We start from the raw sequence: 26,356 nt of genomic DNA, 5'->3' as shown, positions 1-26,356 counted from the left end.
AAAATGTGAAGGGGCAAGTTTCTTTCCTGGCCGCTCTACTAGGTCCCACCCGCTCCGTGTGACAGCCCAGCCAAGCCCCACTCCCCCCCCCTGTGGTCCCGCCCCCTGTCGGAGTGACAGCCCTGAAGGCCTCTCGGCTCCCACCGTGGTCCCGCCCCGCCTGCGCGTAATCGCGTCCGGGCCTCGCCACGCGCCGCGCACGGCTGCACCCGCCCCGCGGGCCCCGCCCCCGCTCCCCGCCCCCCGCCCCCAGCTTTCGCGCGGGGCCCCCGCGTCCTGCCGGCGTGTAGGCCCGCCCTCCAAGGCTTGGAGCGCCGCTGCGGCGGGTGAGTTGTCGTGGAGACCTCAGGGCCCCTCGCTGTCGGCGGCCCCGGACCCCGATCCGGGAGGGCTCAGGCAGATCCCCTGGACGCCTCCTGCGGCCGCCGCCCTTCCTTCCCCGGTTACCTCCCGGTGCTGGCGATCCCCGGAACGGGGAAGTGGGATCGGGAGGGGCGCCGAGGTGTGGGGGTGTGCACGGGAGGGGAGTGAGGAGTAACAGTATTGGGGGAGTGGCAGTCGCAGCTGGGGGCTGGGGACAGCCGAGGTTTGGGGTGGAGACGTGAGTCTGGGGTGGACGGGTGAGTCATGGAATGGGAGAAAGGTGGTAAGGCCGACCTCTGGGGCTGCTGCATCAGGACGGGCGGTTGTAGGGCCCGGGGAGTAGACTTCCGAGCTTTGGGGACCGTGGGATGGAGGAGTGGACGGAGCGCAGTGAAGGGCGTGTGTGGAGGGACCAGCTCCCCGGGGCCCTTGATTTGCGCTTCCCCCGACAGTGCGGGGGGCACGTTAGGGAATCTCAGAACCCGTGTGGCCAGAGCAGGCTTGCAGGGTGATGCCCTGGGAACACTGGGGTGATTGGGTTTCCAGGCTTCGGACCGGGACGCGTCGTCCAGTGTGAGTAAGACACAGAGTGCCTCGGACCCCTGAGAAATGTGGGTGGAAGGGGGTTCGCCCCCTATAGGCTGCTTAATTTTTCTGGCGCCTTCACAGCGCCAGCTCCGGTGTGTGCTTTCCTCTGTACAACCCGGTTTCAGCAGATGAGCCAGTGTGTGGAGGCCCCGGGTTGAAAAGTTGAAAAGTACAGTTGAGATTTATTCAGACTCAGAAACAGTTGTGTCACATTCCCTTAAATCCTGCCGAGTTGTAATTTTTTAAAAATCTAATCCTGTGGGGTTTGAATCTTTGTTATCTGGCTACTTTCAAGTCACAGTAACGTAAAGGACTAGATGTTTTCTAAGGTCCCATTCCGTCAGGATGATAAACAGTTTTAGATTAACTGTGGAAAGTAGATCATGTCTATTCTGCCCAGGTATTGCGGAAAGAAGCGTAGAATTGCAGATGAAGAATGAAATGTAAGAGATCTAAAATAATGGAAAGGGAAAGAGAAGGCCTGGTAATTTGGAGCTGTATGCACTTAAAAAAAAAAATCCAGTGAAACTTTTTTTTTCATTGTAGAAAACTTGGAAGATAGAGAAAAGTATAAGGATGAAAATGAAAAGCCTGTCATTTCACCACTGCAATTCACATTTTGGTGCAATTCTCAATTCTTTTTGTATTTTTAAATGTACATATTACATAATTGAGATCATACCATATGTTTCTTTGTATTTTGCTCTTTTTCCTCACGTAACATTTTCCTGGATCATTAAAAATTCTCCTTGCACATCTTTTTAAATTGTTGTATAATGCGTAGTTCATCCCATGGATTCATTCTTTTATCACATATTAGAGTTTCCACTATATGCCCACTCCTGTGCTGGGAGGTGAGAGTCAGTGTTGCCCCAGGTTTTCGGACATTATTCGAGCCCCCCAAGGCAAAATCTTGGTAATATCTGGGGTAATGAGAGTAGACAGAAAGCATGAGTGAGAGGAGGAAATATGCTTGTTTTGCCTCACTGGTTAGTCCTTGGCAAGACTCAGCTGGGTGGTTCTGTGCAGTGGTGGCTTTCTGTCAGTGCAGCATGCAGTCGCCCTGGGCCTGGGCTGCTGTGTGTGGCTGGGCTCTCTTCAGTATGTTGTGTCTCATCTCTCCTACAGTTTCCTGCGGGGTCCTGAAGGCCACATGTTCCTCAAGGAACGGGCTTCACCAGCCTCCCTACGCTGTATCATAGCCTAGGTCATCAAGCTTCCCATAGCTTCCCTATGTCTGTACCACTGAGAAACTAGTGAGAGTGGGTGGGTGGCTTGCTGATTTTCCACTCTCGTACCTGCCCATCTCTTACGTGACTCTGAGAGGCCGCTGACCTACATCTCAAGGAGGGAGTGTCCCACAATTGGTCTCAAAATTAAATGACTGCCAGAGGTGTTAGAGGATCCCTCTAAGTTGTCTCTGGAGGGGTCCTGTCCCAATTCCTTCTAGCCATGGCCATTAAAATCACAGCTTTCCACCTGAGGAAATCCTTTTCATCTTCCAGCTTGATCAGTATGGGCCTTCATTTTTCTCTCGCTGGCATTCTGCTTCATGACTGAGAGTATTTTTTATAATTTTGGTTCATGTTTCTTCTTCTTGAGTCTGAAATAAATTGATCCCTAAAGACAGCCCTGTATGTTTCTTATTAGCCTTTGGATTTATGATAATTCCATTGACTGTTTTCTTTTACCCAAACTCAGGAAGACTGTAAAGTGTCCATTATTTTCTTGATCCGTGACAAATGTGCACATAACCACCCCCCAAGCCCTCCCCGTGCTTGAACTCACAGCATGTTTCTTGTGTGCGTTTCAACCACCATGGTCGAAGATTTCCCTCTTACCATAGTCAGGTAATTCCACTAGCTAAGGTAAAAGCCACATGAATCCAGTTCCTTTGTTGCTCTCTTTGGCCCTATGTGCAGTTCAACGCATGATAAAGAACAGAATTTGGAATGGCTATCTACTGATCCTGTGCCCAGGGCTTGTGTGGAACCTGGGAGTTTCTCTGTGTCTTTTAGTCATTCCTGGCTGCTATCCTGGCTGACAGTCCAGGTAAAAGGGAGAAAGTTGGCTGTGATAGTGGAAATCATTTTACTTTCTTGTGCCCAAGAAGTGTGTTGTTGAATCGTTGCTTGTTTTTAGATTGGCCCCACCTGGAACCATGAGGCCCTTTTCTGTACCAACACTTAAAGCCCTCATGTCCCCACATCTAGTATTTTGGTCCCACGCACTAGTAGTGTAGTGTGCATGGTAATAGTGGAGCAAGCTCCCATTAAAACCCGGTGGTAAAAGCAGATTGCAGAACTCATCTTAGGCCAAGGCTGCCCTGAGGCTTCTGATTTCCCCCACTTTACACTTGATATTCACCCCAAAGGGGAGAAGTGGTATTAGAGCAGGCCTGGCTTCCCTGGCCAGTGAACTGCAAGAGTGAATGTCTGCTTACCTGCACCCTGTTGCATGAAGAACACAGTGGGGCAGGGATCGCCCAAGGAGAGGGCACTCCCAGAGGTGTTACACCACAGTGACAGCAATTTCCTGAGCAGAGGGCACAGGAAGAAGGCAGTGGGGTTGCAGGCACAGGAAGAAGAGAGCGCAGACGGTGTGAGAGGGGGGTCCTGCCTCTCAGGTACCTGGGCCTTTAAGTACACTGTGGCCCCTTGGATGGCACAAGTGTGGTATCAAATTACAACATGCCAGCAGTGTGTGAAAATGCCCCATTTTCTGCACAGGTGCCAGAGCTGGGTTCTCTCCATCTTTCGACTTCAGCAAATCTGAAAGGGGGAAAAGTATCTCGTTGTTACTTTGCATTTCTCTTATTAGTAACTTCGAACATCTTTTCAAATGCGTATTGGCCACTTGTATTTCTTCTTTTGTTATTTTAGTTTTTCGTATATTTTGTTGACTTGTATAGCAGACATTGTGACGCTTTTGTCTTAATGTCTTGGAAGTCTCGTTGAGGTTGTGCCTCAAGTGATGAATGGCAGATATTAGCTCCAACGACAATAAATCAATGAGCAAATATTTATTATGAGTTTCTAGGTAGTGCTCATATACATACATACTTAGAACTGAAACCTGCTTCTAGTGTCTCAGATTGTTTTATTACCTGGTAATTATGAATCAGGTGGGCCTTTTATTGCCTTAGGCAATGCATAAATGCTAAAAAACTTTGACCTTTCATACATGTCCACACATGCCCTGCAGAGCAATTTATTGTTCTCTTAACCTAACCATTCTTTCCATCTTTGCTGTTTGTTTATGCACAGCTATTCTTTCCATGCCCCATGTTACAAGCCTTGGAGCCATCCATGGATCTTTCCAAGTTGCAGGCTGTCTGATTCTCAGTCCCCCCTCCCAGAAAATTAATTCCCCCTCCTCAGGCTGCCCCTACAGCTCCGGTTATTGCTAATGTACTTAGCCCATGTGTTGGAATGATTTGACGGACTCGTGCTTCTGTGTTAGACTGGGAGCTCCTCAAAAGCAAGATGTAGACCTTGTTTTGTACCTTCACTCTATCACGGCTTGGCTCCCACTAAGCACCTCAGTAGCATTTGTTGTATTTGAGATTTCCATTTTAAAGATGATGATGCTAAGTCTCATAGTCTACTGGTAGATTAACCTTTCCTTCAATTTTTTGTTTGAAAAATTGCAGAATTTCAGGGCAGTTGAAAGAATACCACAAAGAACATTCACATTGGGATTCATATCGCTCTGACACGTAGCTAGTCCTCTGCTCAGAAACTCCTACAGTGCCTCCTTGCTGGCCGTTGGGTCAGAAGTAAACGGGTCAGAAGTAAAGAGAGCATTCATTATCCTTAAATGGTCACAGCTTATGAAATGTTGCCACTCGGCTTTGGTCAGGCCAATCTTCACTGTTCTACCTCCCTCTCTATGCTGCCCTGATTCTTGCTTCATTGATTTTTACCCATGTTATTTCCCTGTGTAGAAGATGCTTCTCCCCTTGCTTCATCCAAAACTCTTACACGTTAAGTGTTCTGAATTCGCACAGCTTTAATTGCTATCTGTTATTCTTTCATTCTGTATAATTCCGAACCACAGTATTAACTCTTTGGAGGTAAGTACTAGGTCCTGTTTTGATTTGGTTTCCTTCAGAGAGCTGATTTTTCATTTGGCTGGTATCTCTGATAGTATTCCTGATGTATTTGTAGTATAATTTGACTTCTAACATTGGTTCATAATACCTGTGTGGCCCCAAACAAAACTTGTGCTGTATTAGTGAAAAACAAAAGGGTATCAATCTAAGCCAGACAGTCTAGATGTCTGTGATTAGCTTGCTGCAAGATCATGATTTCCCCCGAAGAAAGGGGAGACATTCTTTGGTGTCACTCCTTTTATGATTATTCCCAAGAATTGATTTGCACTTGTCCTTTGGAATCATTAAAACTTACCAAGTATAAAGTTAGAATAAGTAAGTTCAAAGTATGAAAATAGGCCCTGTTGAGAATCTGTCAGTGAGAGAGTTTCACATGAGAAAACATTTTAGAGCTGGGGTGTCCAAACTGCGGCCCACAATCCATTTTTAATTGGCCCACAGCAAATTCCAAAAATATATTTAGTTTACTTAAATAAACCAGGTGAGGCAATACGTACTTCACCTCGAGTGAGTGGCCCGGCTGTTTGTGTATTTTACCGCATATGGCCCTTGGTAAAAAATGTTGAAAAAAGTTTGGACACTCCTGTTTTTAGAGGGAGATCATTAGGCCTTAATGACTGGTGCCTTTTATGGGTCGCCAACTTCATGCTAATACTTTTCAAGCTTGGTAACAGACAGAAAGATGATATATCCCTGAGAAAGGTAGGGAAATTAGGAAAGAAAGCTGATGGTGGGAGATCAACTCCATACTGAAACATCAAATTGGACTGTGTCCATAAGGAATTAGTGACTCCCATTGTTTATTGGACAAAGCCCAGTTCCTTTGTAATCAGGGGCCCTAGGTAGTTACCAGCTCATTCCTATCCTCCCACCCCCACACTCCCACATAGTTAATGCTGCAGCCATACCTAATCACTTGTATTTCTCTGAGTCTATTGCTTATTTTTCATCATTATTTTGTAGGGGATGCCATTTCCTCTATTTAGAATGCCATTGTCTGTGTGGCAAACTCCCCTTCAGTCTTCTAAATCATGTTCAGGTGCCACATCCTTTGCAAAGACTTTCTTACTCCTCTTGTGTGAGAGCACATTGTACACTGCTATCCTTCCCTTATGTGAACGGCCCCCCCTGCTGTATTCTGAACTGCTTACAGAAAGGCATGGTGTTCCCCTGGTCTCAGTACAGGGCCTGGCTCGCACGTGTGCTGGACCATTGGTTGAGACTGTCGTATGACCCATCTGGACCATGAATAACTTTACTTCATCTTGGAAGCCAGAATTAGGTGTAATTAAAAGAAAATACAAATGCAGTCTATGTGTGTCTCTTTTCGATTATAACCCATATTTGCTTTTTAATTTAATTTCATTTTCAGCAACTTTGTCAAAGATGAAAGTGTCCTTATCAGCTTTGGATACTTGTGAGAGTTCTTTCACGCCTTTGGTAGTCATAGAACTTGCTCAGGATGTCAAAGATGCAACCAAAGAATGGCTGAAAAACAGAATTATCGCTAAAAAGAAAGATGGAGGTGAGTAAAATAAATAGTACTCAGCCTTAGTCATGTTCACTGGCTAAAAGTGTATTTTTAAATGTGTTTCACAGCTTTTTCATTGATATGTTTCTAAAATTAATGTCCATTTCTTTGCTCTTGTTATTTATGTAGGACTTGAAAGGAGGTCTTAAGTTAACATTAGACTGTAAGTCTCCACTAGGCTGTAAGCAACATGAGTGATTTTGTTCACAGCTATGAAAGCTGTGCCTAGCTCAGCGCTTGGTGCATAGTAGGTGCTTAATAAATATTTGTCAAATGAATGAACATGTATTTATTGAGTATTCTTTGTGTGTCAGTTATGGTGCTAAGGGAGAAAAACATAGAGTCTCTACCTGTGAGCATGTGACTGTCAGGGTAAGCAGACTGAATGCCAGTTCCTGGAAGTTGAAGTAACAGAAAATAAATGCTAACAGAAGAGCAGTGCGTGATACTTAAAAATGAATCACATGTGTACTTATTATAAAACTAAAGAGAAGGAAGAGGTAATAGTTGGTGATGCTTTTCAGAGTGGTATGGGAGTGGCCTTCTTTATAGAGGAGGCCAAACGTTAGTCCTCTCCTGAGGGGCCAGCCAAAAGGGGCCTAGATCTCGGTGGAGGACATTTTACATGAGCAGATGCTTCATAAAGCTACACAAAACAACACCTAAAACTTCCGTAATTCTCTAACACTGGACAAAACTTAAACACTCTTTTAAAAGATTTTGACTATAAACTGGAATGCTTTCTTACAAATAAACTTTGAGTCAAAGTGGAATTAAAATTTTTTTTTTCAAATAATTGAACCTAAAATAAACTTAAAAATAAGACTACTTGCTTGCTGAAATCTGAGATATTTCACTGGACTGGAGTCTCTTCTTTAAAAGCCCCGGATGTAAGAACATTTGTAGTATCTGGAAGTGAGAGTCTCCAGTGTATTCCCAGTCTTCTCTGCTCGTCATGTGGCTTTAGGGGGAACAGTATGGGCCTGCGAAGTTGGAAATAAAAGTGGTACCAAGAAGAAAAGAAAAGAATTGGCTGAAATCTATTTAAGAAATAGTTAGATCCTCAGATCCTTTCCATATTGTACTACCCAGCAGAAGACTGCTTATTATTCTCTGGAGGGGGTGAGATGCATGGATTTTTGGTGTGGGGGCTCAATGCGCAGTTGAAAAGAGAGATTCCGTACTGAAAATAGGGTAACAACTGAATATTGTTACTCCTGTCCTCCGCCCTACCAATCTCATACCTAATTTAGTTTCTAAAATGTTAGCAGTTGGATTCAGATTATCTAGGAGAGACATTGAATAATCTTTCTATGGGAAATCGGACCAGCTAGGCAAAATAATGAAGGTGCCCGATCAGAGCTGTCCATGGAAAATGACCTGGCCAGACTACACTGCATTAAAGGCTATCTTTGATGAGCTCCATCTAAACCTTTAGAATTTCTGTTTAGCCTCTTAGAACCCCTTTCTTAAACATGAGCATACAACAAAAGATTACCAAACGCTTGAGGAAAACCTCTAACATGAAAGAAAGTTAAAACTAAACAAAAAAGCAGCAAACTATGCAGAAGAAGAAAACTGAAAGAGAATTAAAATCTCAATTCTCAAAATTATAAGAAGATAGAACATCTATAAATCAAGAATAGGATATTATAAAATAATACCTGGTTTAGAAAAAAAACAGTTCTTGTGAAAATATTAGAACAAAATTTAAATATTCAGTAGAAGGGTTAGAAGATGATTTTAACAAAAACCTCCTAGAAAGTAGAGCAGAAAGGTAAAGAATTGGAAAATATGAGAGAAAAATATAAGGACATTAGAGGACTAATTCAGGAGGTACCCATCTGAGTAAAAGGAATTCTAGAAAGGGAACAGAAAAAGGAGAGAAAGAAATCATCAAAAAAAAACACTAAGGCTGATGCAATGCTTTTCCAGATTCAAAGGGCACACTCAATGCCTAGCACTGTGGCTGAAAATGGCATATTCACTGGAAAGTTCCAGAACTCTGAGGATGGAGAAGATACTACAGACTTCCAGAAAAAAGAAAATAGCTCAGATATAAAGGGTCAAACTTCTTAACAGAAACATTGTCAGCTAGAAGGCATGGTGTAATGTATTAATATCTGAAGGAAAATGGTTTTAGTCTAGAATTCTGAACCCACCCAGCTGCCAGCAAGGTGTGAGGGCAGAGTGAAGAGAGACTTCTCTAAGATGTTTTCGATAAGGGTACCTTTCCTGCCAGTGTATGGAGAGAAGACTTAAACAATTGGTAGAGAGCATAGGGGATTGAATTATTAATAAATGCAAAATAAACTAAGCAAATGATAAGACAGTTAATTTGGGAGGAAATGCAAAGTTTAAGAAAGGAAAATCAGCATATTGTAAGACTCAACTATAAATAACATGTAGTCATGATAATAAAAATCCTACTGCTGAAGTGAAAAAGATGATCTAACTATATTGTGAGAATGGGGTGATGGGAGTGGTGGATGGAAATGGTGAAGGTGGAGGAAAAAGAGAGCTAAATCCTCATTTTCCAAGGCCTAAAACAAAAAGAAATAGCTCTATAAGCGTGCTGGTTGGGGACATGAAAGTAAATAACGAAGGAATCACCTGAACAATTTGAAAGTCATTGCCTCTGGGGAAGGTACACTGGGACGAGGGAGATAGGGACTCTTTTTCAAAACAAGATATTGACAAATCGTTCTCCTCGAAAGTTCTATCAATTTATACTCCAAGAGGGCCTTTTCCCACACACTCCCTGTGTTAGATCTTCCAAGCAAGAGATGCTAGGATGAGATTTATACACAGGTTTCTTGAGGGAAACATCTGTAGAAAGATACAGGGGCAGGGAGCAGGAGTGGGCGTTGAGGGGCTTCAGACTTTGGTGGAGGTCTGACACTTGTGAAAGGAGAGAGGGAAGAAACGAGGCTTGAATAGGAGGAGCCTCAGACTACAGCATCCTGTCAGACAGACCCAACATTGCCCTTGAAAGGAAACCCATGTTGAGCAGGAATGGCCTCTTTCCAGTGTCCCCTCCGTGCTCAGCCAGTGGCTGGGAGCAGCTGGGGGGCCGTGGCCTAGGTAAGAGGGTGCCTCATCCAAAGCTGGGCAGCAGGGTGCTGTCAGTCAACTCTGCTTTTGACAGCGGATTCTCTTGGGAGAACTGGGTGGATGGGGGTACTTCCATGACTACTGTACTCACCAACCCATTTTTTCCCAACTTTTGATCTTTGCAGTGTGAGAAGTGAAAAATAGCATATTGGTGTCCTTTTTTACATTTATCTTAATATAAATGAGGTGAAGGATTTTATATTTAAGAGCCGTTTATGTTTTCTGCAAATTGAATATATCTTTCATTGATTTTTAAATTAAAATCCTAATGCCTCTGTTGTAAATTACCCAAATTATAGTGCCACAGTACATTAATCTTAATATATTAATCCATTTGGTAAGTGAAATATAAATCCTGCTCATTATCCTGTTACCACCTGATTAGGATTAGTATTTTCATAATTCATCAATCCTCTCTAGAGGGTAAATAGTAAAGAAATAAATACACCTTAAAAAGTTTAATGTAGGCAGAAATAAAAAATTAGAAAAAAATCCTTTTTCTCCATAATCTTTTATGTAATAATTACATATACAATATCAAATCACAACGTCTACTCTAATGTTTTGGGAACCTATGTAAGAAAAATATTAAACCTAATCGAATATAGACATTTATGGTGAAAATTATTGAAAGATTATATTGCTCTTTTTTATTTAGTATTTTACATTCATAAAATTTGTTACAGTCTAATGTAATTGTGTTAAATTTATGGCATTTTTACTGAGATATTTTCTTAAATTTTGGTCTTCTATTTTTTTATTAAGAAACTATATCCTTTTGCCCTGTATTTTTACTTAGTGCAATTTTATACCTAGAGCTAATAAGTATTGGATTCTTGTTTCATACCTACTTCTAATTTGAGTAACTTGCAAGTCACTTATTGAATTTCCCAGTTTGGGTATTTATTTCAAAAGCTATAAAGAACTGCCATCCCCAACTTACTTATATTTGTTATTTATTTGGAAGATGAATTTAAATTTTTTAATATAATTCATTTTCCTTCTACCAAACTAGAAACATAATACTTCTTTAGAAGGTTTTCACTTTTGAAACTTTTGTTTGTCTCTTCCTAAGATTGGGCTTATCTTTTGTTTTCGAAGGTGCCCAGCTGTTGTTTAGACCGTTGTTAAATAAATATGAGAAAGAAACACTGGAAAATCAGAACTTGTATCTCGTTGGTGCCTCCAATATTAGATTGCTACTGGGGGCAGAAGCAGTGGGATTGGTAAAAGAGTGCAATGATAACACCATGAGAGCCTTCACATACGGAACCCGACGTAACTTCAAAGGTTTTGATGGTGAGTTCCAGGATCATTTCAGAATCAATTATATCAGAATCATCAGAATTATATCAGAATCAATTTATCAAAGATAAGTTTTTGATGAATAGATCAGGGATAAACAAACTTTTCCAGTAAAGGGCCAGACTGTAATAATTTAGGCTGTGCAGGCCATCATCTCCCACAATTAGTTTACTTACAAAACCAGGTGATGGGCCAGATTTGGCCCGTGGGCGTTACTTACATCTCTGGGATAGGTGAATATAAACGAGGATAACACATGTAACTTATTTATATTATTCTAATTCTTAGAATGGTGAATATCCCCTGGCTTGATAAAGAAAAATCTTGTAAGAAACACAGCAGTAGTTCAGTATCCCAGAATACCCATTTCCTGGTAGGTAACTGGTTCTGGCCTCAAAGGAGTTTCCAGAAGACAATGGTTTCTGGAAAGAACTGTGAAAGCCTGATGGCTGTGATATCAGAGAGGGAGTTTGGGTTCAGATTCAAACTGGTCCCTTCCAGGGCTTTCAGAGTTAGAAGACGTGATTAGATTTCTTGAGATTTACTCACTCTGGATTTTTATATTTTAGTGAATAAATGATCAAGGCGAAATTCACCTCATTTAAGAGGATTCACCAGTCAAAAAACAACACTGGTTTCTGATTGGACTTTCTACTCCCCCATTTATGGGAGGGATGTTCAACTCCAGAAGGGAATGACCTGGGATTGAGAGTTTGAAGGAGTAGAATTTCCACGTAGGCAAACTTCAATGCCTTCCCTAGTTACAAATATTGTTAGAATTACAGAATACACTGCCTTCTGCTGCTTGGTGTTAAATGAGATCAAGCAAGTGTCTGTATAATAACTAGTACAATGATTGAGGAATTGTGTTAAGTGAAGGCATAACAGCATATTTTTATTCTTACAAAGTATCTAAGGAGCTTTATATTCTGTTAAATTTACCGGTTTTATGCTTTGCTTACTCCTTATGTTAATTATTGTTTGCATCATTATTTCCATATTCCCAAGTTATTTAAATATTATTAATTGTATTTTGGCTATGTCTGCGAAAATAACGGGAAAGTTTTGTTTTGTTTTAGATGACAATGACGATTTCCTTACAATGGCAGAATGTCAATTCATTATCAAACATGAACTTGAAAATCTTAGAGCCAGAGATGAAAAAATGATCCCTGGTTACCCCCAGGCAAAGTTGTATCCAGGAAAATCATTATGTAAGTCATTCATTATGTCACCCAGCTTCATGAATATGCATTTTAATGCAATGAATTTTTTTTAGTAGACATAAATAACAAATTACAGAGGCTTTATTTTTTTTTCTTTAACTGAAAAACTCACACAACTTTATAACGTATTTTTTTCACAGACTTTTTGCCTTTAGAGCTTCCTTATATTTAAATCAATTGATTTAAATCATTTAAATCAATGTATTTGTTTTATGTGGTTTGCTACTTCTTACTTATCGAGGTCTCACAGCATTCAGTTAGCATAAAATTCAGTGTGAACATATATACATATATATGTATATATATATACATATACATATATGTATATATATATACATATACTATATATGTATACGTATACGTATATATATATACATATACACATATATATGTATACATATATATATGTGTATATATATATATTACTCAGTTAAAATTAGTGAACTTTACTTTCTGCCCAAACATTGTACTAAAATGAAAATCTGTGGAGGGATAAAGATGGCAGACCTCGTCTTTTCCTGGAGCATTTTTTCCTCCTTCTCTCATCTCACTGGCTATGAACCCATGCAAATATAGTAAAGCTTATTAGGAAGATTCATAAAGTGACATAATATCTGAATGAATGCACATCAGCACTTGGCAACTTTTTGATTTTGTGTAATTCCTTTGGAATGAGAATACCTGTTTGCCGAAAGAGTTTGCTATAATGTGTAATTCCAGGTTTGCCTCAAACCCAGATAGTGACAAGGCCTCAGAGCAGTTTTACTCCTTAAAATGCACTTTAAATATATAAGCTTCTGTGTCCCCTAGTCTGGTTTTCTTTTAATAGTCAGTGTAATATTGACTTCCATTCTTCACCCAGAAGGACAGATGCCCCAAAAGCAGTGCATCTTCAAATTTTCCCAGATGTCACCAAATATATTTTAGAGCAGATTTGTTCAAACCATGATCAAATCATCGATCATTCATTCTGTTTGGTTGTTATATCTCTTAAGTTTCTCTCTCTCTCTCTCTCTCTCTCTCTCTCTCTCTCTCTCTCGGTCGTGATTAAAGTACACATAACATAAAATTTACCATCTTAAAGATTTATAAGTGTACTGTTCAATGATATTAAATACATTCATAATGTTGTACATCCATCATCACCATCCATTGCCACAGCTCTTTTCATCTTGTAAAACTGAAATTCTATACTTATTGAACAATTAGCAACATATTCCTCTCATCTCAACTCTGACAAGCACCATTCTATTACACTTTCTGTCTTTATGATTTTACTACTCTAAATATCATAAATAAGTGGAATCATAATATTTCTGTCTTTGTGACTGGTTTGTTTCACTTAGCATAATGTCCTCAAGGTTTGTCTGTGTTGAAACATGTGTCAGATATTCCTTCCTTTTTATAACTAAATAAATAATACTTCATTGTGTGGATAGACCACATTTTGCTTATCTATTCATGCATCAATGGATACTTGGGTTGCCTCCACCTTTTGGCTATTGGGAATTATGCTGTGATGAACGTAGGTGTGCAAATACCTGTTTGAGGAAGCTTTGAGGTTCTGTTTTCCATACTGGCTGTACCATTTTACATTTCCACCAACAGTGCACAAGCATTCCAATTTCTCCTTGCCAACACTTGTCCTTTTCTGATTATTTTGATAATAACCGTCCTAATGGGTTTGAGGTGGTATCTCAGTTTAGTTTTGATTTGCACTTCCCTGATGATCAGTGATGTTGAGCATCTTTTCATGTACTTATTCACCACTCATATGTCTTCTTTGGAGACATGTCTATTCAAATCCTTTGCCCATTTCCGAATCAGGTTGTTTTTGTTGTTGAGCTTTAGGAATTCTTTACATATTCTGGATTTAATTTGTTATCAGATATATGATTTGCAAATATTTTTTCCCATTCTATGGGTAACCTTTTTACTTTGTTGATTTTGACTTTTGATGCACAAAATTTTTAAATTTTCATGAAGTCCATCTTACCGATTTTTCACGTTTTTTGTCTGTGCCTTTGGTGTCATATCCAATAAATCATTGTCAAATCCAATGTTACGAAGTTTTTCCCCAATATTTCTTTTAGAGTTTTATAGTTTTGGGTCTTATGTTTCAGTCTTTGATCCATTTTGAGTTAATTTTTGTATATGGTGTTAGGTAAGGGTCCGAGCTCATTGATTTGCATGTGGACATCCAGGTTTCCCAGCACCATTTGTTGAAAAGACTGTCCTTTCCCCATTGAATGGGCTTGGTACCCTTGTCAAAAATCATTTGGCCATATATGTGAGGGTTTGTTTCTGGGCTTTCTATTCTATTCCATTGGCCTGTATGTCTGTCTGTGTCAGTACCACACGGTTTTGACTATGGTGGCTTTGTGGTAAGTTTTGAAATGAGGAAGTTTCTATAATATTTTCTGTTATCTTTCTGTTCTCTATTTTGTTTACATCTATTTGAATCTTTATTATTTCCTTCCTTCTGCTAACTTTGGGTTTGGTTTGTTATTCTTTTTCTAGTTCCTTAATTGTAAAATTATGTTGTTCATTTGAGGTCTTTCTTATTTTTAATATAAGCATTTTTAGCTATAAATTTTCCCATTAGCTTTCTCTGTGTCCCATAAATTTTGGCATGTTGTGTTTTAGTTTTCATTCATTTCTAAGTATTTTCTAATTTCCTCTGAGATTTCTTCTTTTATCCATTGGTTGTTTAAGAGTGTGTTGTTTAATTTCCAAACATTTGTGAATTTTCCAGTTTTCCTTTTGCTATTGATTTCTAACTTTTCCCCGTTGTGGTCAGAGGATACATTTTATGACATACGTCTTTTAAAATCCATTGAGACTTTAATTTGTGGCCTAGCATATGACCTGTCTTAGAAAACGTCTCATGTGAACTTGAACAGAATGTGTTCTTGGTTCTTTATTGCCTGACTTACACATGTTCACTGGATGTTGTAGTCTCCCCTGTCTCTGAGTTATGCTGTAAAAATATGTTATTGATACTTTTACTTGCTCTCCTCGTTGATCTGTATGGCTTTTAGAAGGTATCAGGAAATTTGAATGTAGGTACTCATTATCATTCTTGTTTGTCTACAAATCCGTATCTGCATATGTCTTGATAGTATTTTGTAGCAGTTTTTTGTTGGATCTATGTTCTTTCAATACATAGATTAAAGATTACCATGATTTCAGAAAAATTTTCTTCAGTTACCTGTTAAAAGTTATTTGGTTGTGTTTGCCCTCTTCTCATCTTTAGGCATGCCAGTTATGTACACGTAGGCTCTTACATGTTATCTGAAGTATTTTAAAGTTTTTATGTAATTTTGTTAGACTTGTCTACCATTTTTCTGACTATGTTTTCAGTCTTTCTTCTTTTGGTAGCTTTTATTATGACTGTATCTCTAAGTTTTATTTTTCTCTTTCATTGTTTTTATGATCTTTCACCTTCAGTCCTCTAGCTCTTTGCATTTTAATTTCAGAGATGAGGCTTGCTTTAATTTATTTAACTTCATGAAGAATTCCGTAGTTTTTCATTGCTTGATACTGTAATTTTCTGCTATTTTTCTTTTCTGCCTTTTGTTTATGGTTTTCCTTTTTTCCCTTGTAGTATTTTTGCATAGTTCTATGCAATTTCTTTGTGATTATTACTTATTTTTAATGAACTCCTATTTTTTTTCCTGATTGGCTATTTTTGGAAGGAAGTGTGTGTGTTGGAGAGAGGGGATGTCGGGGTATCCCACTGGAAAGTGTGGCAGCTAGGAGCTTGGATTTTGCCTGGCAGTTCCTCTCCTTGAGTCATCTCCGGCCCTGTTCTTTTAGGAGTTTTGTTGGGTTTGGCCTTTAGGTCTGTTTTTGGCCACCCAAGACCCACAGCTCCAGAACTGCTTGCTCTTCATCCCTGGGTTCCAGCAGGCAGCTCTTTCTTCCAAGATGGGAGACCTCACGTCTCTTGTCTGGCTGAGGTGCCAGGCAGGGAGCAGATGCACTTCAGGATTCTGTCACACATTCTCTTTGGAGAACCCTGCCTTCTGCCTACTTGGCCTAGGTTTGCAGAGCACCCAGGATGCTCTTAGCTTATGCAGGTCCGAGTTTTAAGCCTTCTCGTCATAGTTTGTGATTTGGGTTTATAGTTTGTTTTTTCTTTCATCAAAGATAGGGGTTTCTTTATATGTTTCTTGTTTCCTTTGTTGTTTTTAATGTGGTGCCATAGATAAGAACGGGGCAGCGGTGTCTTTCTGTCACTATTTATTACCAGGAGTTCCACATTCTGTATTTCAGCAGCTGTTTGGTCCCATTCCAAAATTTCAAATCTTCCTTAATTTCATAGCGGAAAGGCATGTTTTCAGACACCACTGGGTACTTCAGCAAATAAAATACAAAGCAGACTGAGGCACTGCTGTGGTTGTTAATGTAAGCATCCCGTTTCTTCCCGTTCATTCACACTAATCGGACCACCATGTGGAATCAGGCCATCATGGCCTCCACCTGTTAGTTCCTGTGGGCGCTAACTTGGTGAGACTGGGGCAGACAAAAGAGGGAGTGGCTCTTTCTTCAGAAGGGAGAAAGTTTCAACTGAATGAAACTTTGATGGAAATATGTAAATGTATTTCTCTTGGGTGTATAGGTAGCCAGTCTGGTGTCCTGAAGACATAAGAGAAGTAACTTTTATCTTGCTGGCAGGATGAGGCTTTTGTAAACGAGGATCAATTCCTTCCTCCCATTCTTTCTTTCTTTTTTTTTTTTTGTAATAAATATAAAAACAAAATCATCTCACTCATGGTCATTTGAAAATTTTTTTATACCATCTGAGATAAGAATCATACTTAAATTGACAAGGCTGGATTTTAAAATTCTGCATTACTTTCTCCTTTTATGTCTTGGAAAATGTATTCCCTAAAATGCTGTCTTATATTTTTGCATCATTTTAATTTTACATCATCATCTTTGGTTGAAGAATATGCATAATTATAAACTGAACTATTTACAGAGTGTAAATTTTAGAACTAATAAAACCTAGAGGAACTTAAAGTCCTAGATTTTTATTGTTAATCCATAGAAATAAGTGAAAAGGATTATTTTCACCTCTGTTTTGTGGGAGCCACTCCTTGGGACGCCTTCTCTGAAGCTGATTTGGGGGAGACGCTGCAACCTACTCAGTGCGTCCCCATCAGCAAGTAGAGAGCTGACCAGGACTTTCAGCAGAAACTCCATCATCTTAGGTTTAATTTGACTTTCCCTTGAGAAGCAGTGATTATAATTTTGCTTGCCATAATGTTGTGTGTTGATAGAAAGCCTTTATTAAGCAGAGAACAACATGTGTCGTTGTAAACGTGATGCTGAGGCAGTTTCGTGGTGCTCTGAGCTGTGCACTTCAGGGCAGCTCATTCTGTCAGACAGCAGACAATGTGGAGAACGAGAAAATGGCTGTATGCGTGACTTAGTTGTCAGTTTTCACGTTGGTGGGCAGCCCCTTTCTAGTTTGCTGTGTGAGCTAAGATCTCTTCATACCTCCAGACTCTACCTTCTCCGGTTCATCCCTACTAGTGAATAGTCATGCAAATAACCTAATGAAAGATTTTCTTTAGAAAGAAGAGTTAAAGAAGCCGAGAGTTTCTTATGGATTAGGTGTATCTCAAGGATGTCATTTAGTTTAGGTTAAAGCTCTGTTTCAAAATGTCTGTCAGATGATAATCATGTTTTGATTGATGGGATATGACACATCTCATATTAGGTCTTTTATTATATTGTTATTCTTTTAGAACATTATGGTAATTTCTTTTGAATATCTTCTACATACAAGTAGATTGGTGTCAGATACAATCTGTCTTCTAAAGTTATTAATCGTCCTTATAAGTATAATGAGTAGATTTCAAGTAAATATCATGTAGCAGGCATGTACACAAGATTAAGCTTGATATATTTATATATGTATCTCACTTGGTATCGCATATATATACATATGTACATACATATACAGTGTTTTGCTACATAAATATTTGCTGTTTTTACATTAGGCAGGGTTGAAAACAATACAGGAATATAAAAGTGTATTTTGAAAATACAGGTATCCCCGAGAAGGTGTTTTTTACTTATTACGACAAAAGTGATTTGTTCATACCAGACTGCTAGAGTTGGGTGGGGCCTGGAAGGGGGTGTTGGGGCACAGCAGCAACTGCAGAGGCTGAAGTGGGGTCCGTCTTCATGGTGCCAAGGTTACTGCTAGCCGGCCTTCACTCCCTGTCAGTACTGTGCCCTCGTCACCCTTTGCCTGGGTGATTGGGGACAGCGTGCCATGCCCCTCCCTGTTGCACCGAGACACTAAAGAGTTGTAAGATTTTCGTTTTTATTTTTGAAGTAAACACATCACATTAACCAAAGCCAGACGCCGTACTGTGTTATTATTGTTATTGCATTATTTAATTTAGAGGGTTCAACTATAAGCCAGTTTACTTAGAGTCTCCTTTAAATTAGATTTTGGTTTGTTTGGCTAATTGTTAAATAGCTGTAATAGTAATAACCCTAGTTACTTGACAACAGATCATTCAACATTCTGGAAGGAAGGAATCTTGGTTTAAGTCTTTCCTGTCTTTGAATAGGCCTGAAGAGTGTCATAGTTTCCTTTGAAGGTAAGGCTCATGTTAATTACATTCTTAGCTGACATGAGGTTAAGGATTAAAAAAAGAAGAAGAAGAAGAAGAAAAAAACAACCTCTATTTTTAGAAGCTGAAACCAGAACCATGTTTTTGGCATTGATGAAGAGAAGCCTAGTAATTTAGGACCTGTGGCTTTATAGTCTCTTCATACTCCTATTTTTAGAAGTATTCAAGCTGGTTTTATGCCTGCCTGGAAAGTCTGCAGTAGAATGGAGTCACTTTTTTTAAAAAAGAACTTAGAAATAGAAAAATAATAATTTAGATGCTGTGAGTTCAAAGTTAAAGAACTTGTAGTAATTGAGAAAGAATAACCTACAACTATGTGTCCCCAAATAAGAAAAGAATCGGAACAGTTATGGGTGATAGACTTGTCCTCATGTTAAATGAGGAAAAATCCACCAAAACACTTTAGAACAAAAATATTAAAAAATGGATTGGACAGTGCCAGAGACTGATATAATTTAAACGTATACTTTTTGCAGTCATTAAGAAGGAGGATTCCATCACAACCCTAGCTTTTTAAACTCTTCCTCTGTATGATTTATGTATGAGAAATAATTGTAAGAAGAGCCATATATTAAGAACCAAGAATTTTTTCTTGACCCATATGTTTTCCTATTGTTCGTGTCAGATATCTCCTCTTTATTATCATTTTTTTCATTTCTAAGAAGTTAGGTTTACTTTTAAATACTCTGAGGATTTTGAGATGGGAGGATACACTGTCTTTCTTTGTTATATGTAGTGTTTTTACACTGAAAACTTAAATCATGTTTCTCTTTCATGCTGCAGACATTTATTTGTCATTTCTCATTGAGGAGACTGTTGACTGCTATTCTTGTCACCTATCTAGACTAGATAGCTAGGCGATAAGGGAGGCAGCCCTCTGAAGAGCTGAGCGGATAAACCTTAAAGAACTCAAAGCTTATCAATGGATGAAAACAGCAAAACATCCTTCCTTGATGCCAATCCCATCTTATAAGCAGCCATATTCCTTAGTAAGAGGCTATACAAGGAACTGTATGAAAAGTACTCCATGTCTCCAGATATGGTATTGGGTTCTCTGTGTCTACTGAACACACTTTCCTCATAAATATTCCTCGTAAATATCCACCCAGTGAGTCATTTTAAGTATGGATAGAGAATGCCCCATTTTCATTTATTATTATTATGAGGGGATGTTGTATTTGGCTAAATTAGTTTATCGCTTTCACATATGGGCATGCGTGTTAAAACCATACTAATTAAATGACTTGACAGTAGGAAGTCTTTTTTATTTTATTTCCATATTTGCTGTTTGTGAATGTAAGCCTTTGTTATCATATTACAAAAGATGAAAATGATTGAAAATACTCAGTATCAAGAAAGAAAGGAACTACACTATTCTCTTTCACTGTAGTTAGAGAATAGATTAGTGAAATTTTTCTAGGGGCAGTTTTATAATATAGATCCAAATTTAAAATACATATGCTCTTGGACCTAACAATTTTACTTAAGTATATATAATAAAGAAATAGTACACAGGTGGGGGAAAAAGCATATATATATATATATATATATATATATATACACACATATATATATGTATATTTTGAAGTCTGGTCATACACTAAACTGTTATTTATCATGATTATTTTTTGGAGGAGGGAGAGAATAAATGGTGTCTCTCAAATCCTAATTTGTACATTTCTGTATGGTTTACATCAACTTCTATTGCTTTTATAGTCAAAATAGTAAAAATATTTACATTCTGAGGAACAAAATAAATATACACCTTCGGAGTAGGCAGTAAAAGCTTGATCTTTGTGTAACACCCTTCTCTTACTGGAGTAGCTTTGTAGCATTTGATGAGGCATAGCATGAACAATCTGAAATCTGTTTTATGTGGTTTGGCACATTTTCCCTCCGCAGTGAGAAGATTGCTCACGTCTGGCATCGTGATTCAGGTGTTTCCGCTACATGATAATGAAGCCCTGAAGAAGCTTGAGGACGCATGGTATACTCGGTTTGCTTTAAAGTTCCAACCCGTAGGTAAGTGTCAGTATCTGTTCTCTTAGAGAAGAGAAAGACCTGTTAATGAGAAGTCACTCTTCAGCACTGGTGTTACCCCCTTGGGAACATGCTCTGCTAGGGAGGGCTCACCAGCTGCCTGTGGGAAAAAAATTGGGGGGAGGGGAATAAGATGGATTACATGGCCTAAGTATTTGATTTTAGATGGACTGAATTACAAGCTAAATTTCACCAACAACACAGGCAGTTCAGAGTGGCCTTCATGAGTACATATCAAGGTTGGAGAAGGACAGATTTGATAAGAATTTAGCGTGTGAATATTTTGTATTTGAAAATTTCTATTTCTTTAGAACTAATCATTTGGAGCGAGTCAAGCCGTGCTCATTCCTAGGGGAAAACTAGTCGGCTTAAACATCTTTTGAGGTAGTTTATAAGTATCTTGGTGTGTATTATTGGATCTATCTATTTTCTCTGAATACAGTGATAACAACACTCATGATTTTATTTGGTGCATGTTGAACATACTTTGTGTAAACTTATGTCAATATGGACGTTCAGATGTTTGGGTTTCGTTATGTGTTTTAAGCATAAGAATTACATTTAAGCTGGTGGATTTCACCATGACCATTCCTATCAGATTATCTTTAAAGCCATTTTTCTCTTGATTTCGTTTAAAGGAATCCCTCTAAACTGATTTTCTAATTTCCATTCTGAAAACAAGTATTATAATATTGTAACAATGAGCAAAAATTGTTTTTAAGATTAAATTTTGAAATTGTATTATGGATTTTTTTCTTGCAGTCTGTGAAAGGAATGGTTTTGTTTTTGATAATTCCAGGTGACACAATAGTCATTTTTTGTTCCACTTACGACATTTTTTCCCCCTTTGTTTGGCAGTAATTTAAAATACTGCCTCTAGGATTTGTAAGTGAAGTATCCATTAGCTACTTTTTAGAAAGTAAAAGGAGAAGATGAGTTGATGGTGAAGGCTGAGCGTGGTTGTGGTTGTGGGTTTGAGGCCTCTGGAAGCGCTGGGACTGGTAATAGTAGCTGGCGTGCAGGCAGGTCTTGAACTTCCCCTTGAGATAGAAAAAGAGAGGTCATCTGATTGGAGCTCAGGACCATGAGCACCCTTTTTATTTTTTCATTGCTTGGATAGCATTTAACCTGATCCAGATTCGAGATAACCTCATCATACCCACTGGTTTAATATCTAGCTCCTGGGTTAGCTAGAAAAATTAAAGATAGAAGAAAACAGTTTATCCCAGTTAACTCTAAACCATATCCGTAGACTGATCTGACACATTAGCTTCAAAAAAATTACACTTTAACTGTGTAATTTATCAAGAAATAATAACTCCAACTGCTGTATCTCCCCCACCCCCTGCATCCCACCCTTGTCTCAGTGCAGGATGCTTTTATAGTCTAGACTCACGTAGATGCGGCTGGCAGAGGACACCTTGCTGCTGACTTCTTTTGGATTAGGTAGCTTGTGTCCAGTTCACAGAATAGTAACAGTGATGTTGCTTGGACCTTCAGCCCAGTGCCCATGTGAAGATACAGATAAATGTGTTCCATGGCTGTTCTAGAAGTTAATATGTGGAATGTTGTTTTGTGCTTTTGAATAATTTTTCTTCAGTGTATTGAAAAATTTGCCATGACACATTGATGAGAATTTATGTTTAGGAAGGGAGCAGGATACTATGAATGGGGATTCTTCTTTGAAAAGAACACCTATAACTATAATGTTAAACTAGGAGAAAAGTGGGGAGCATTAATTAAACCCCTAAATTAAAATGGTTCATTGGCCATGGCTGAATTTAAACGAGGACCTTGGAGATTTTGGACAGCCCCAAGGTGGTTTTTTCCTTTGGGAAAAAGGCATCCACGAGATGAGAAAGTAAAGAGAAAACAGAGCTCCAGTGCCTGGCAGAGCCTGGGCCCTGAGCTGGGACAAGTGTCAGGTTCGCTATACAGACAAGTGGGGTCTTTGTACTGCATGGAGGATGTGTTTACCATCACATACTGATTGGGAAATGAAGGTATTAGATGATCCTGACTTACCTAGAAAATGAGTAAACTTACTTGAAATGATAAGAAAAGAAAGTCTTTGGCAGGCTGCACTTAAGGTTTGTTTTTTCTTTCGTTACAGACAGAATCCGTGGCTACTTTGGGGAAACGATCGCTCTCTACTTTGGATTTTTGGAATATTTCACCTTTGCCTTAATCCCCATGGCGGTCATTGGGCTGCCTTACTACTTGTTTGTGTGGGAAGATTATGACAAGTATGTGATTTTCGCCTCGTTCAACCTGATCTGGTCCACGGTGATCCTGGAAGTGTGGAAGCGTGGCTGTGCCAACATGACCTACAGGTGGGGGACCCTGGCCATGAAGAGACAGTTTGAGGAGCCCCGGCCGGGATTTCATGGGGTCCTGGGGATCAATTCCATCACCGGCAGGGAGGAGCCTCTGTACCCCAGCTACAAGAGACAGTTGCGCATTTACCTGGTGTCTCTGCCGTTTGTGTGCCTGTGTCTCTACTTCTCTCTGTATGTCATGATGATTTACTTCGACATGGAGGCCTGGGCCTTGGCTCTACACGAGGACAGCGGGTCCGAGTGGACCGGTGTCTTGTTATATGTACCCAGCATCATCTATGCCGTCGTCATTGAAATCATGAACCGCCTCTATCGCTATGCCGCCGAGTTTTTAACTTCCTGGGGTAAGACTTGATACTTTGCGTTTCTCTTATTCGCCTGTAAGCAGTATTGCTCATGTCATAGGATTCATGTCACTGCTGCCTTGCAAAGCAGGTGACGTCGCTCTGGGCTCATTGCAGACACATAAGGAAACGTTCACGGGCTTTGTGAGCGCCGGTGATCTCCAGGTCATGGTCATCACACGTCCTGTGTGCTGAGCGCTAGTTACTGTGTTCTGGGTGCCCTGCTGAGCACTTACCCACATGTCTCATTCTCACCGTCTCGGGACGCTGTGAAATAGACACAGATGACCATTTTATGGGTAGAGATACTGAGACTGAACACGGTTTGGACAGCAGATGGTGGAGCCAGCCTAATCCAGCTCGCCCCTCGTCCAAAACCTGCGCGTCTAATACTATACTATTGTGTTTTACGCTGAGAATAGATTGAATGATCTTCTTGATACTCTGGCTGAATGAACTATGTCTCAGTATCTGAAAGCCTGTTGTCTAGCTGTGTGGGGCCCAGAGGACTGCCGTTGAATGCGGGAAGGTGGGTGTTGACATGTGCACCTGTGCTAAAGGAACTTGGTTATAGTTTAAAAACAGTCCTGACAGGTCATTCATTTTTTATTTATTCACCCAAACAACTAAATATGTTATTATTCCCCAGGAAGAAGCCCAGCCCTTAACTTCATGGGCCAAATATATTTCAAATTATTTTTATTAGTTATTTAACAACAGCTGCCAACTATTGAGTGCTTTCCTTTGCTGATACTGGGCTACGGTTTTGTATTATTTCTGATCCTGACAGTGACGTTGGGAGCAGGGTGGGGTCAGCCCTGCTTTGTAGGCGAGGAGGCTGAGTGTCAGGAGGTTAAGGGACCTGCCCAGGTCAGGCAGCTGAGTTGGGTTTGGGATCTAGGTCAGCCTAACTCTGCCTCTCTGAGCAAGATGACACTTCCCCTCAGAATCTTCCTTTTTCTTCTTTTGCCACACTGTCTTAGGACCAGGACAGTGTCTCCTCTTCCTACCTAGCTGAGGATGGAAATTTGTTTCCCTTAGGTTGATCCTTTCAAGCCACACATTCAGAAACCTTTTTTTATTGCCCTACACTTTTGAGATTGCTGTCAGTGTTACCATGACCATCTTATTCAGGGTCTTTTTCTGGGTGTCTATCTAGGGATCATTTGCCAACACACTCCACATTTCTTTGTAGCGGTACCTTAAAAATGATTTCACATGACAATGCTATTGCAGTGCCATGAAAAATGTGTGCTAATCTGAGTTTCTTCCTTGTCTGATGTTCTTGGTGGGAAGCAGTAGCCATGATTGACAGCCTGGTGTAATTACCGATGGGCCTCTGGTGTGGGACCTACCTGCCCTCAGCACAAGTCTCACAATAGCGTTCCCTTATCTGAGGGCAATTACTTCTTCTTTTTAATATTTTAGAGAATCACAGATTGGAATCTGCCTACCAGAATCATCTAATTTTGAAAGTTTTAGTGGTAAGTAGAGTTTTTATGTACAACTGCATTTTACTTATGAAACTAATGCGTACCATTTCATATTTAGGAATATAAATATAAAGCTTCTAATGTAAGATATCAATATGGCAGTTCATATATTTTGTGCAAATAGGCAAGGCTTGATTAGTAAGTGTGCTTACATATGCATTCAATAATCTTATTGCAAATGTGCATGTGGATTAAGGCTTCAAATGGAGAAATGAGTATTAAAGTCAGTATCTGGTTACGTAAGCAATGAATTATCCACTTTTTAGGTATGTTTCTATTCTCTTCTCTTTGGTGACTTGTTTGATTATTTCACTATTCAACAACCCTTCGATTATTTCACTATTCAACAATCCTTCCAGTTAACCCACAATCTGTTTAGTGATGGAACATTGTGATTTTTAAAAAAAATTTATTGAAGACATTTCTAGAGTCCAAGAAGTTCCTAGCTTGCTTTGATGGGTAGGAGGAAAGAGGTAGCGAGACGGCATTGTGTACCTTGTTTGCCATTTGTGTAAAAGTTCACACATTATGCCTCTTTCCACCATTATTATAAATAACGCAGATATACTGGCTTTAAAGCACCTCATTTATTGAAGTTACATCTGCCGTCTGCAGCGTGACTGAAAGTCAACACAGCGCCTAGATCCTCTGACCTGTCAGCTGGAGTCAATGTAACACCGTTCATGTACATTACTGCCAAGAAAGGGATCCAGGCCCCTTTGTCCCAGCTGTGGAAACCATTCTAAGAAGTTCATTTATCTGGTTTTTCAGTCCTTAAAAGATCAGAAACCACCATTGGGAAGGCGTTTAGTTTTCTGGAAGTAGGTAAATTTATAGAGGCAAGAGCAGGCAAGGAAATAGATGTCATAAGATGCTAAGAATTCAACAATTTTAGCACTTTGCACATTAGTAAAGGGGCAGAGGCCATACATATCTAAAAAGGCTCTGAAGTCTAGCGCTGTGAAATAATTAACATTCAAAATATTGGTACTGAATCAGCAAGGAAGTTATGTTCTGTGTTCTCTGTGTAGGAAAGCTGGGGAACAGGAAATGCATTAAAAAGATCATTCAAAAAGATTATATGAACCCTGACTATTATCTCATGTTAACTCAAGACAAGAAAATATATATAAACACTGTGAAGAGATTTGACCTGGAAACTTTTCATTTATTGAGTAGGATGCTTTTGGATTTTAGCATATGAATTATTACCAGGAGCCTTTAAATATTCATATGAAGT

General features: G+C 39.6%; 1 protein-coding gene across 9 annotated transcripts in view; it reads left to right on the top strand.

Annotated features, from left to right (window-relative positions):
• Positions 1 to 251: 251 nt before the first annotated feature.
• Positions 252 to 26,356, top strand: part of ANO10 (anoctamin 10) — a 149,690-nt gene continuing 123,585 nt past the window's right edge. For 2 of the 9 annotated variants that reach the window (XR_013994887.1, XM_081072593.1), the window contains exons 1-7: positions 320 to 453; positions 6,438 to 6,590; positions 10,812 to 11,009; positions 12,095 to 12,229; positions 20,803 to 20,922; positions 23,054 to 23,623; positions 25,052 to 25,107. Coding sequence is in view for 7 of the 9 variants with exons in the window: in XM_081072593.1 (XP_080928719.1) it covers positions 6,452 to 6,590; positions 10,812 to 11,009; positions 12,095 to 12,229; positions 20,803 to 20,922; positions 23,054 to 23,623; positions 25,052 to 25,107 (1,218 nt within the window). In the remaining 2 variants the exon portion in view is untranslated. Of the gene's footprint in view, positions 503 to 601; positions 647 to 6,437; positions 6,591 to 10,811; positions 11,010 to 12,094; positions 12,230 to 20,802; positions 20,923 to 23,053; positions 23,624 to 25,051; positions 25,108 to 26,356 lie in introns of those variants that run through there. The other 7 variants (XR_013994886.1, XM_081072591.1, XM_081072592.1 and 4 more) reach the window with 7 other exon arrangements.

This window comes from Rhinolophus hipposideros (genome assembly GCF_964194185.1).
Source record: "Rhinolophus hipposideros genome assembly, chromosome: 14".
NCBI classification, from domain to species: domain Eukaryota; kingdom Metazoa; phylum Chordata; class Mammalia; order Chiroptera; family Rhinolophidae; genus Rhinolophus; species Rhinolophus hipposideros.
This window is presented reverse-complemented; position numbering and strand designations above follow the sequence as displayed.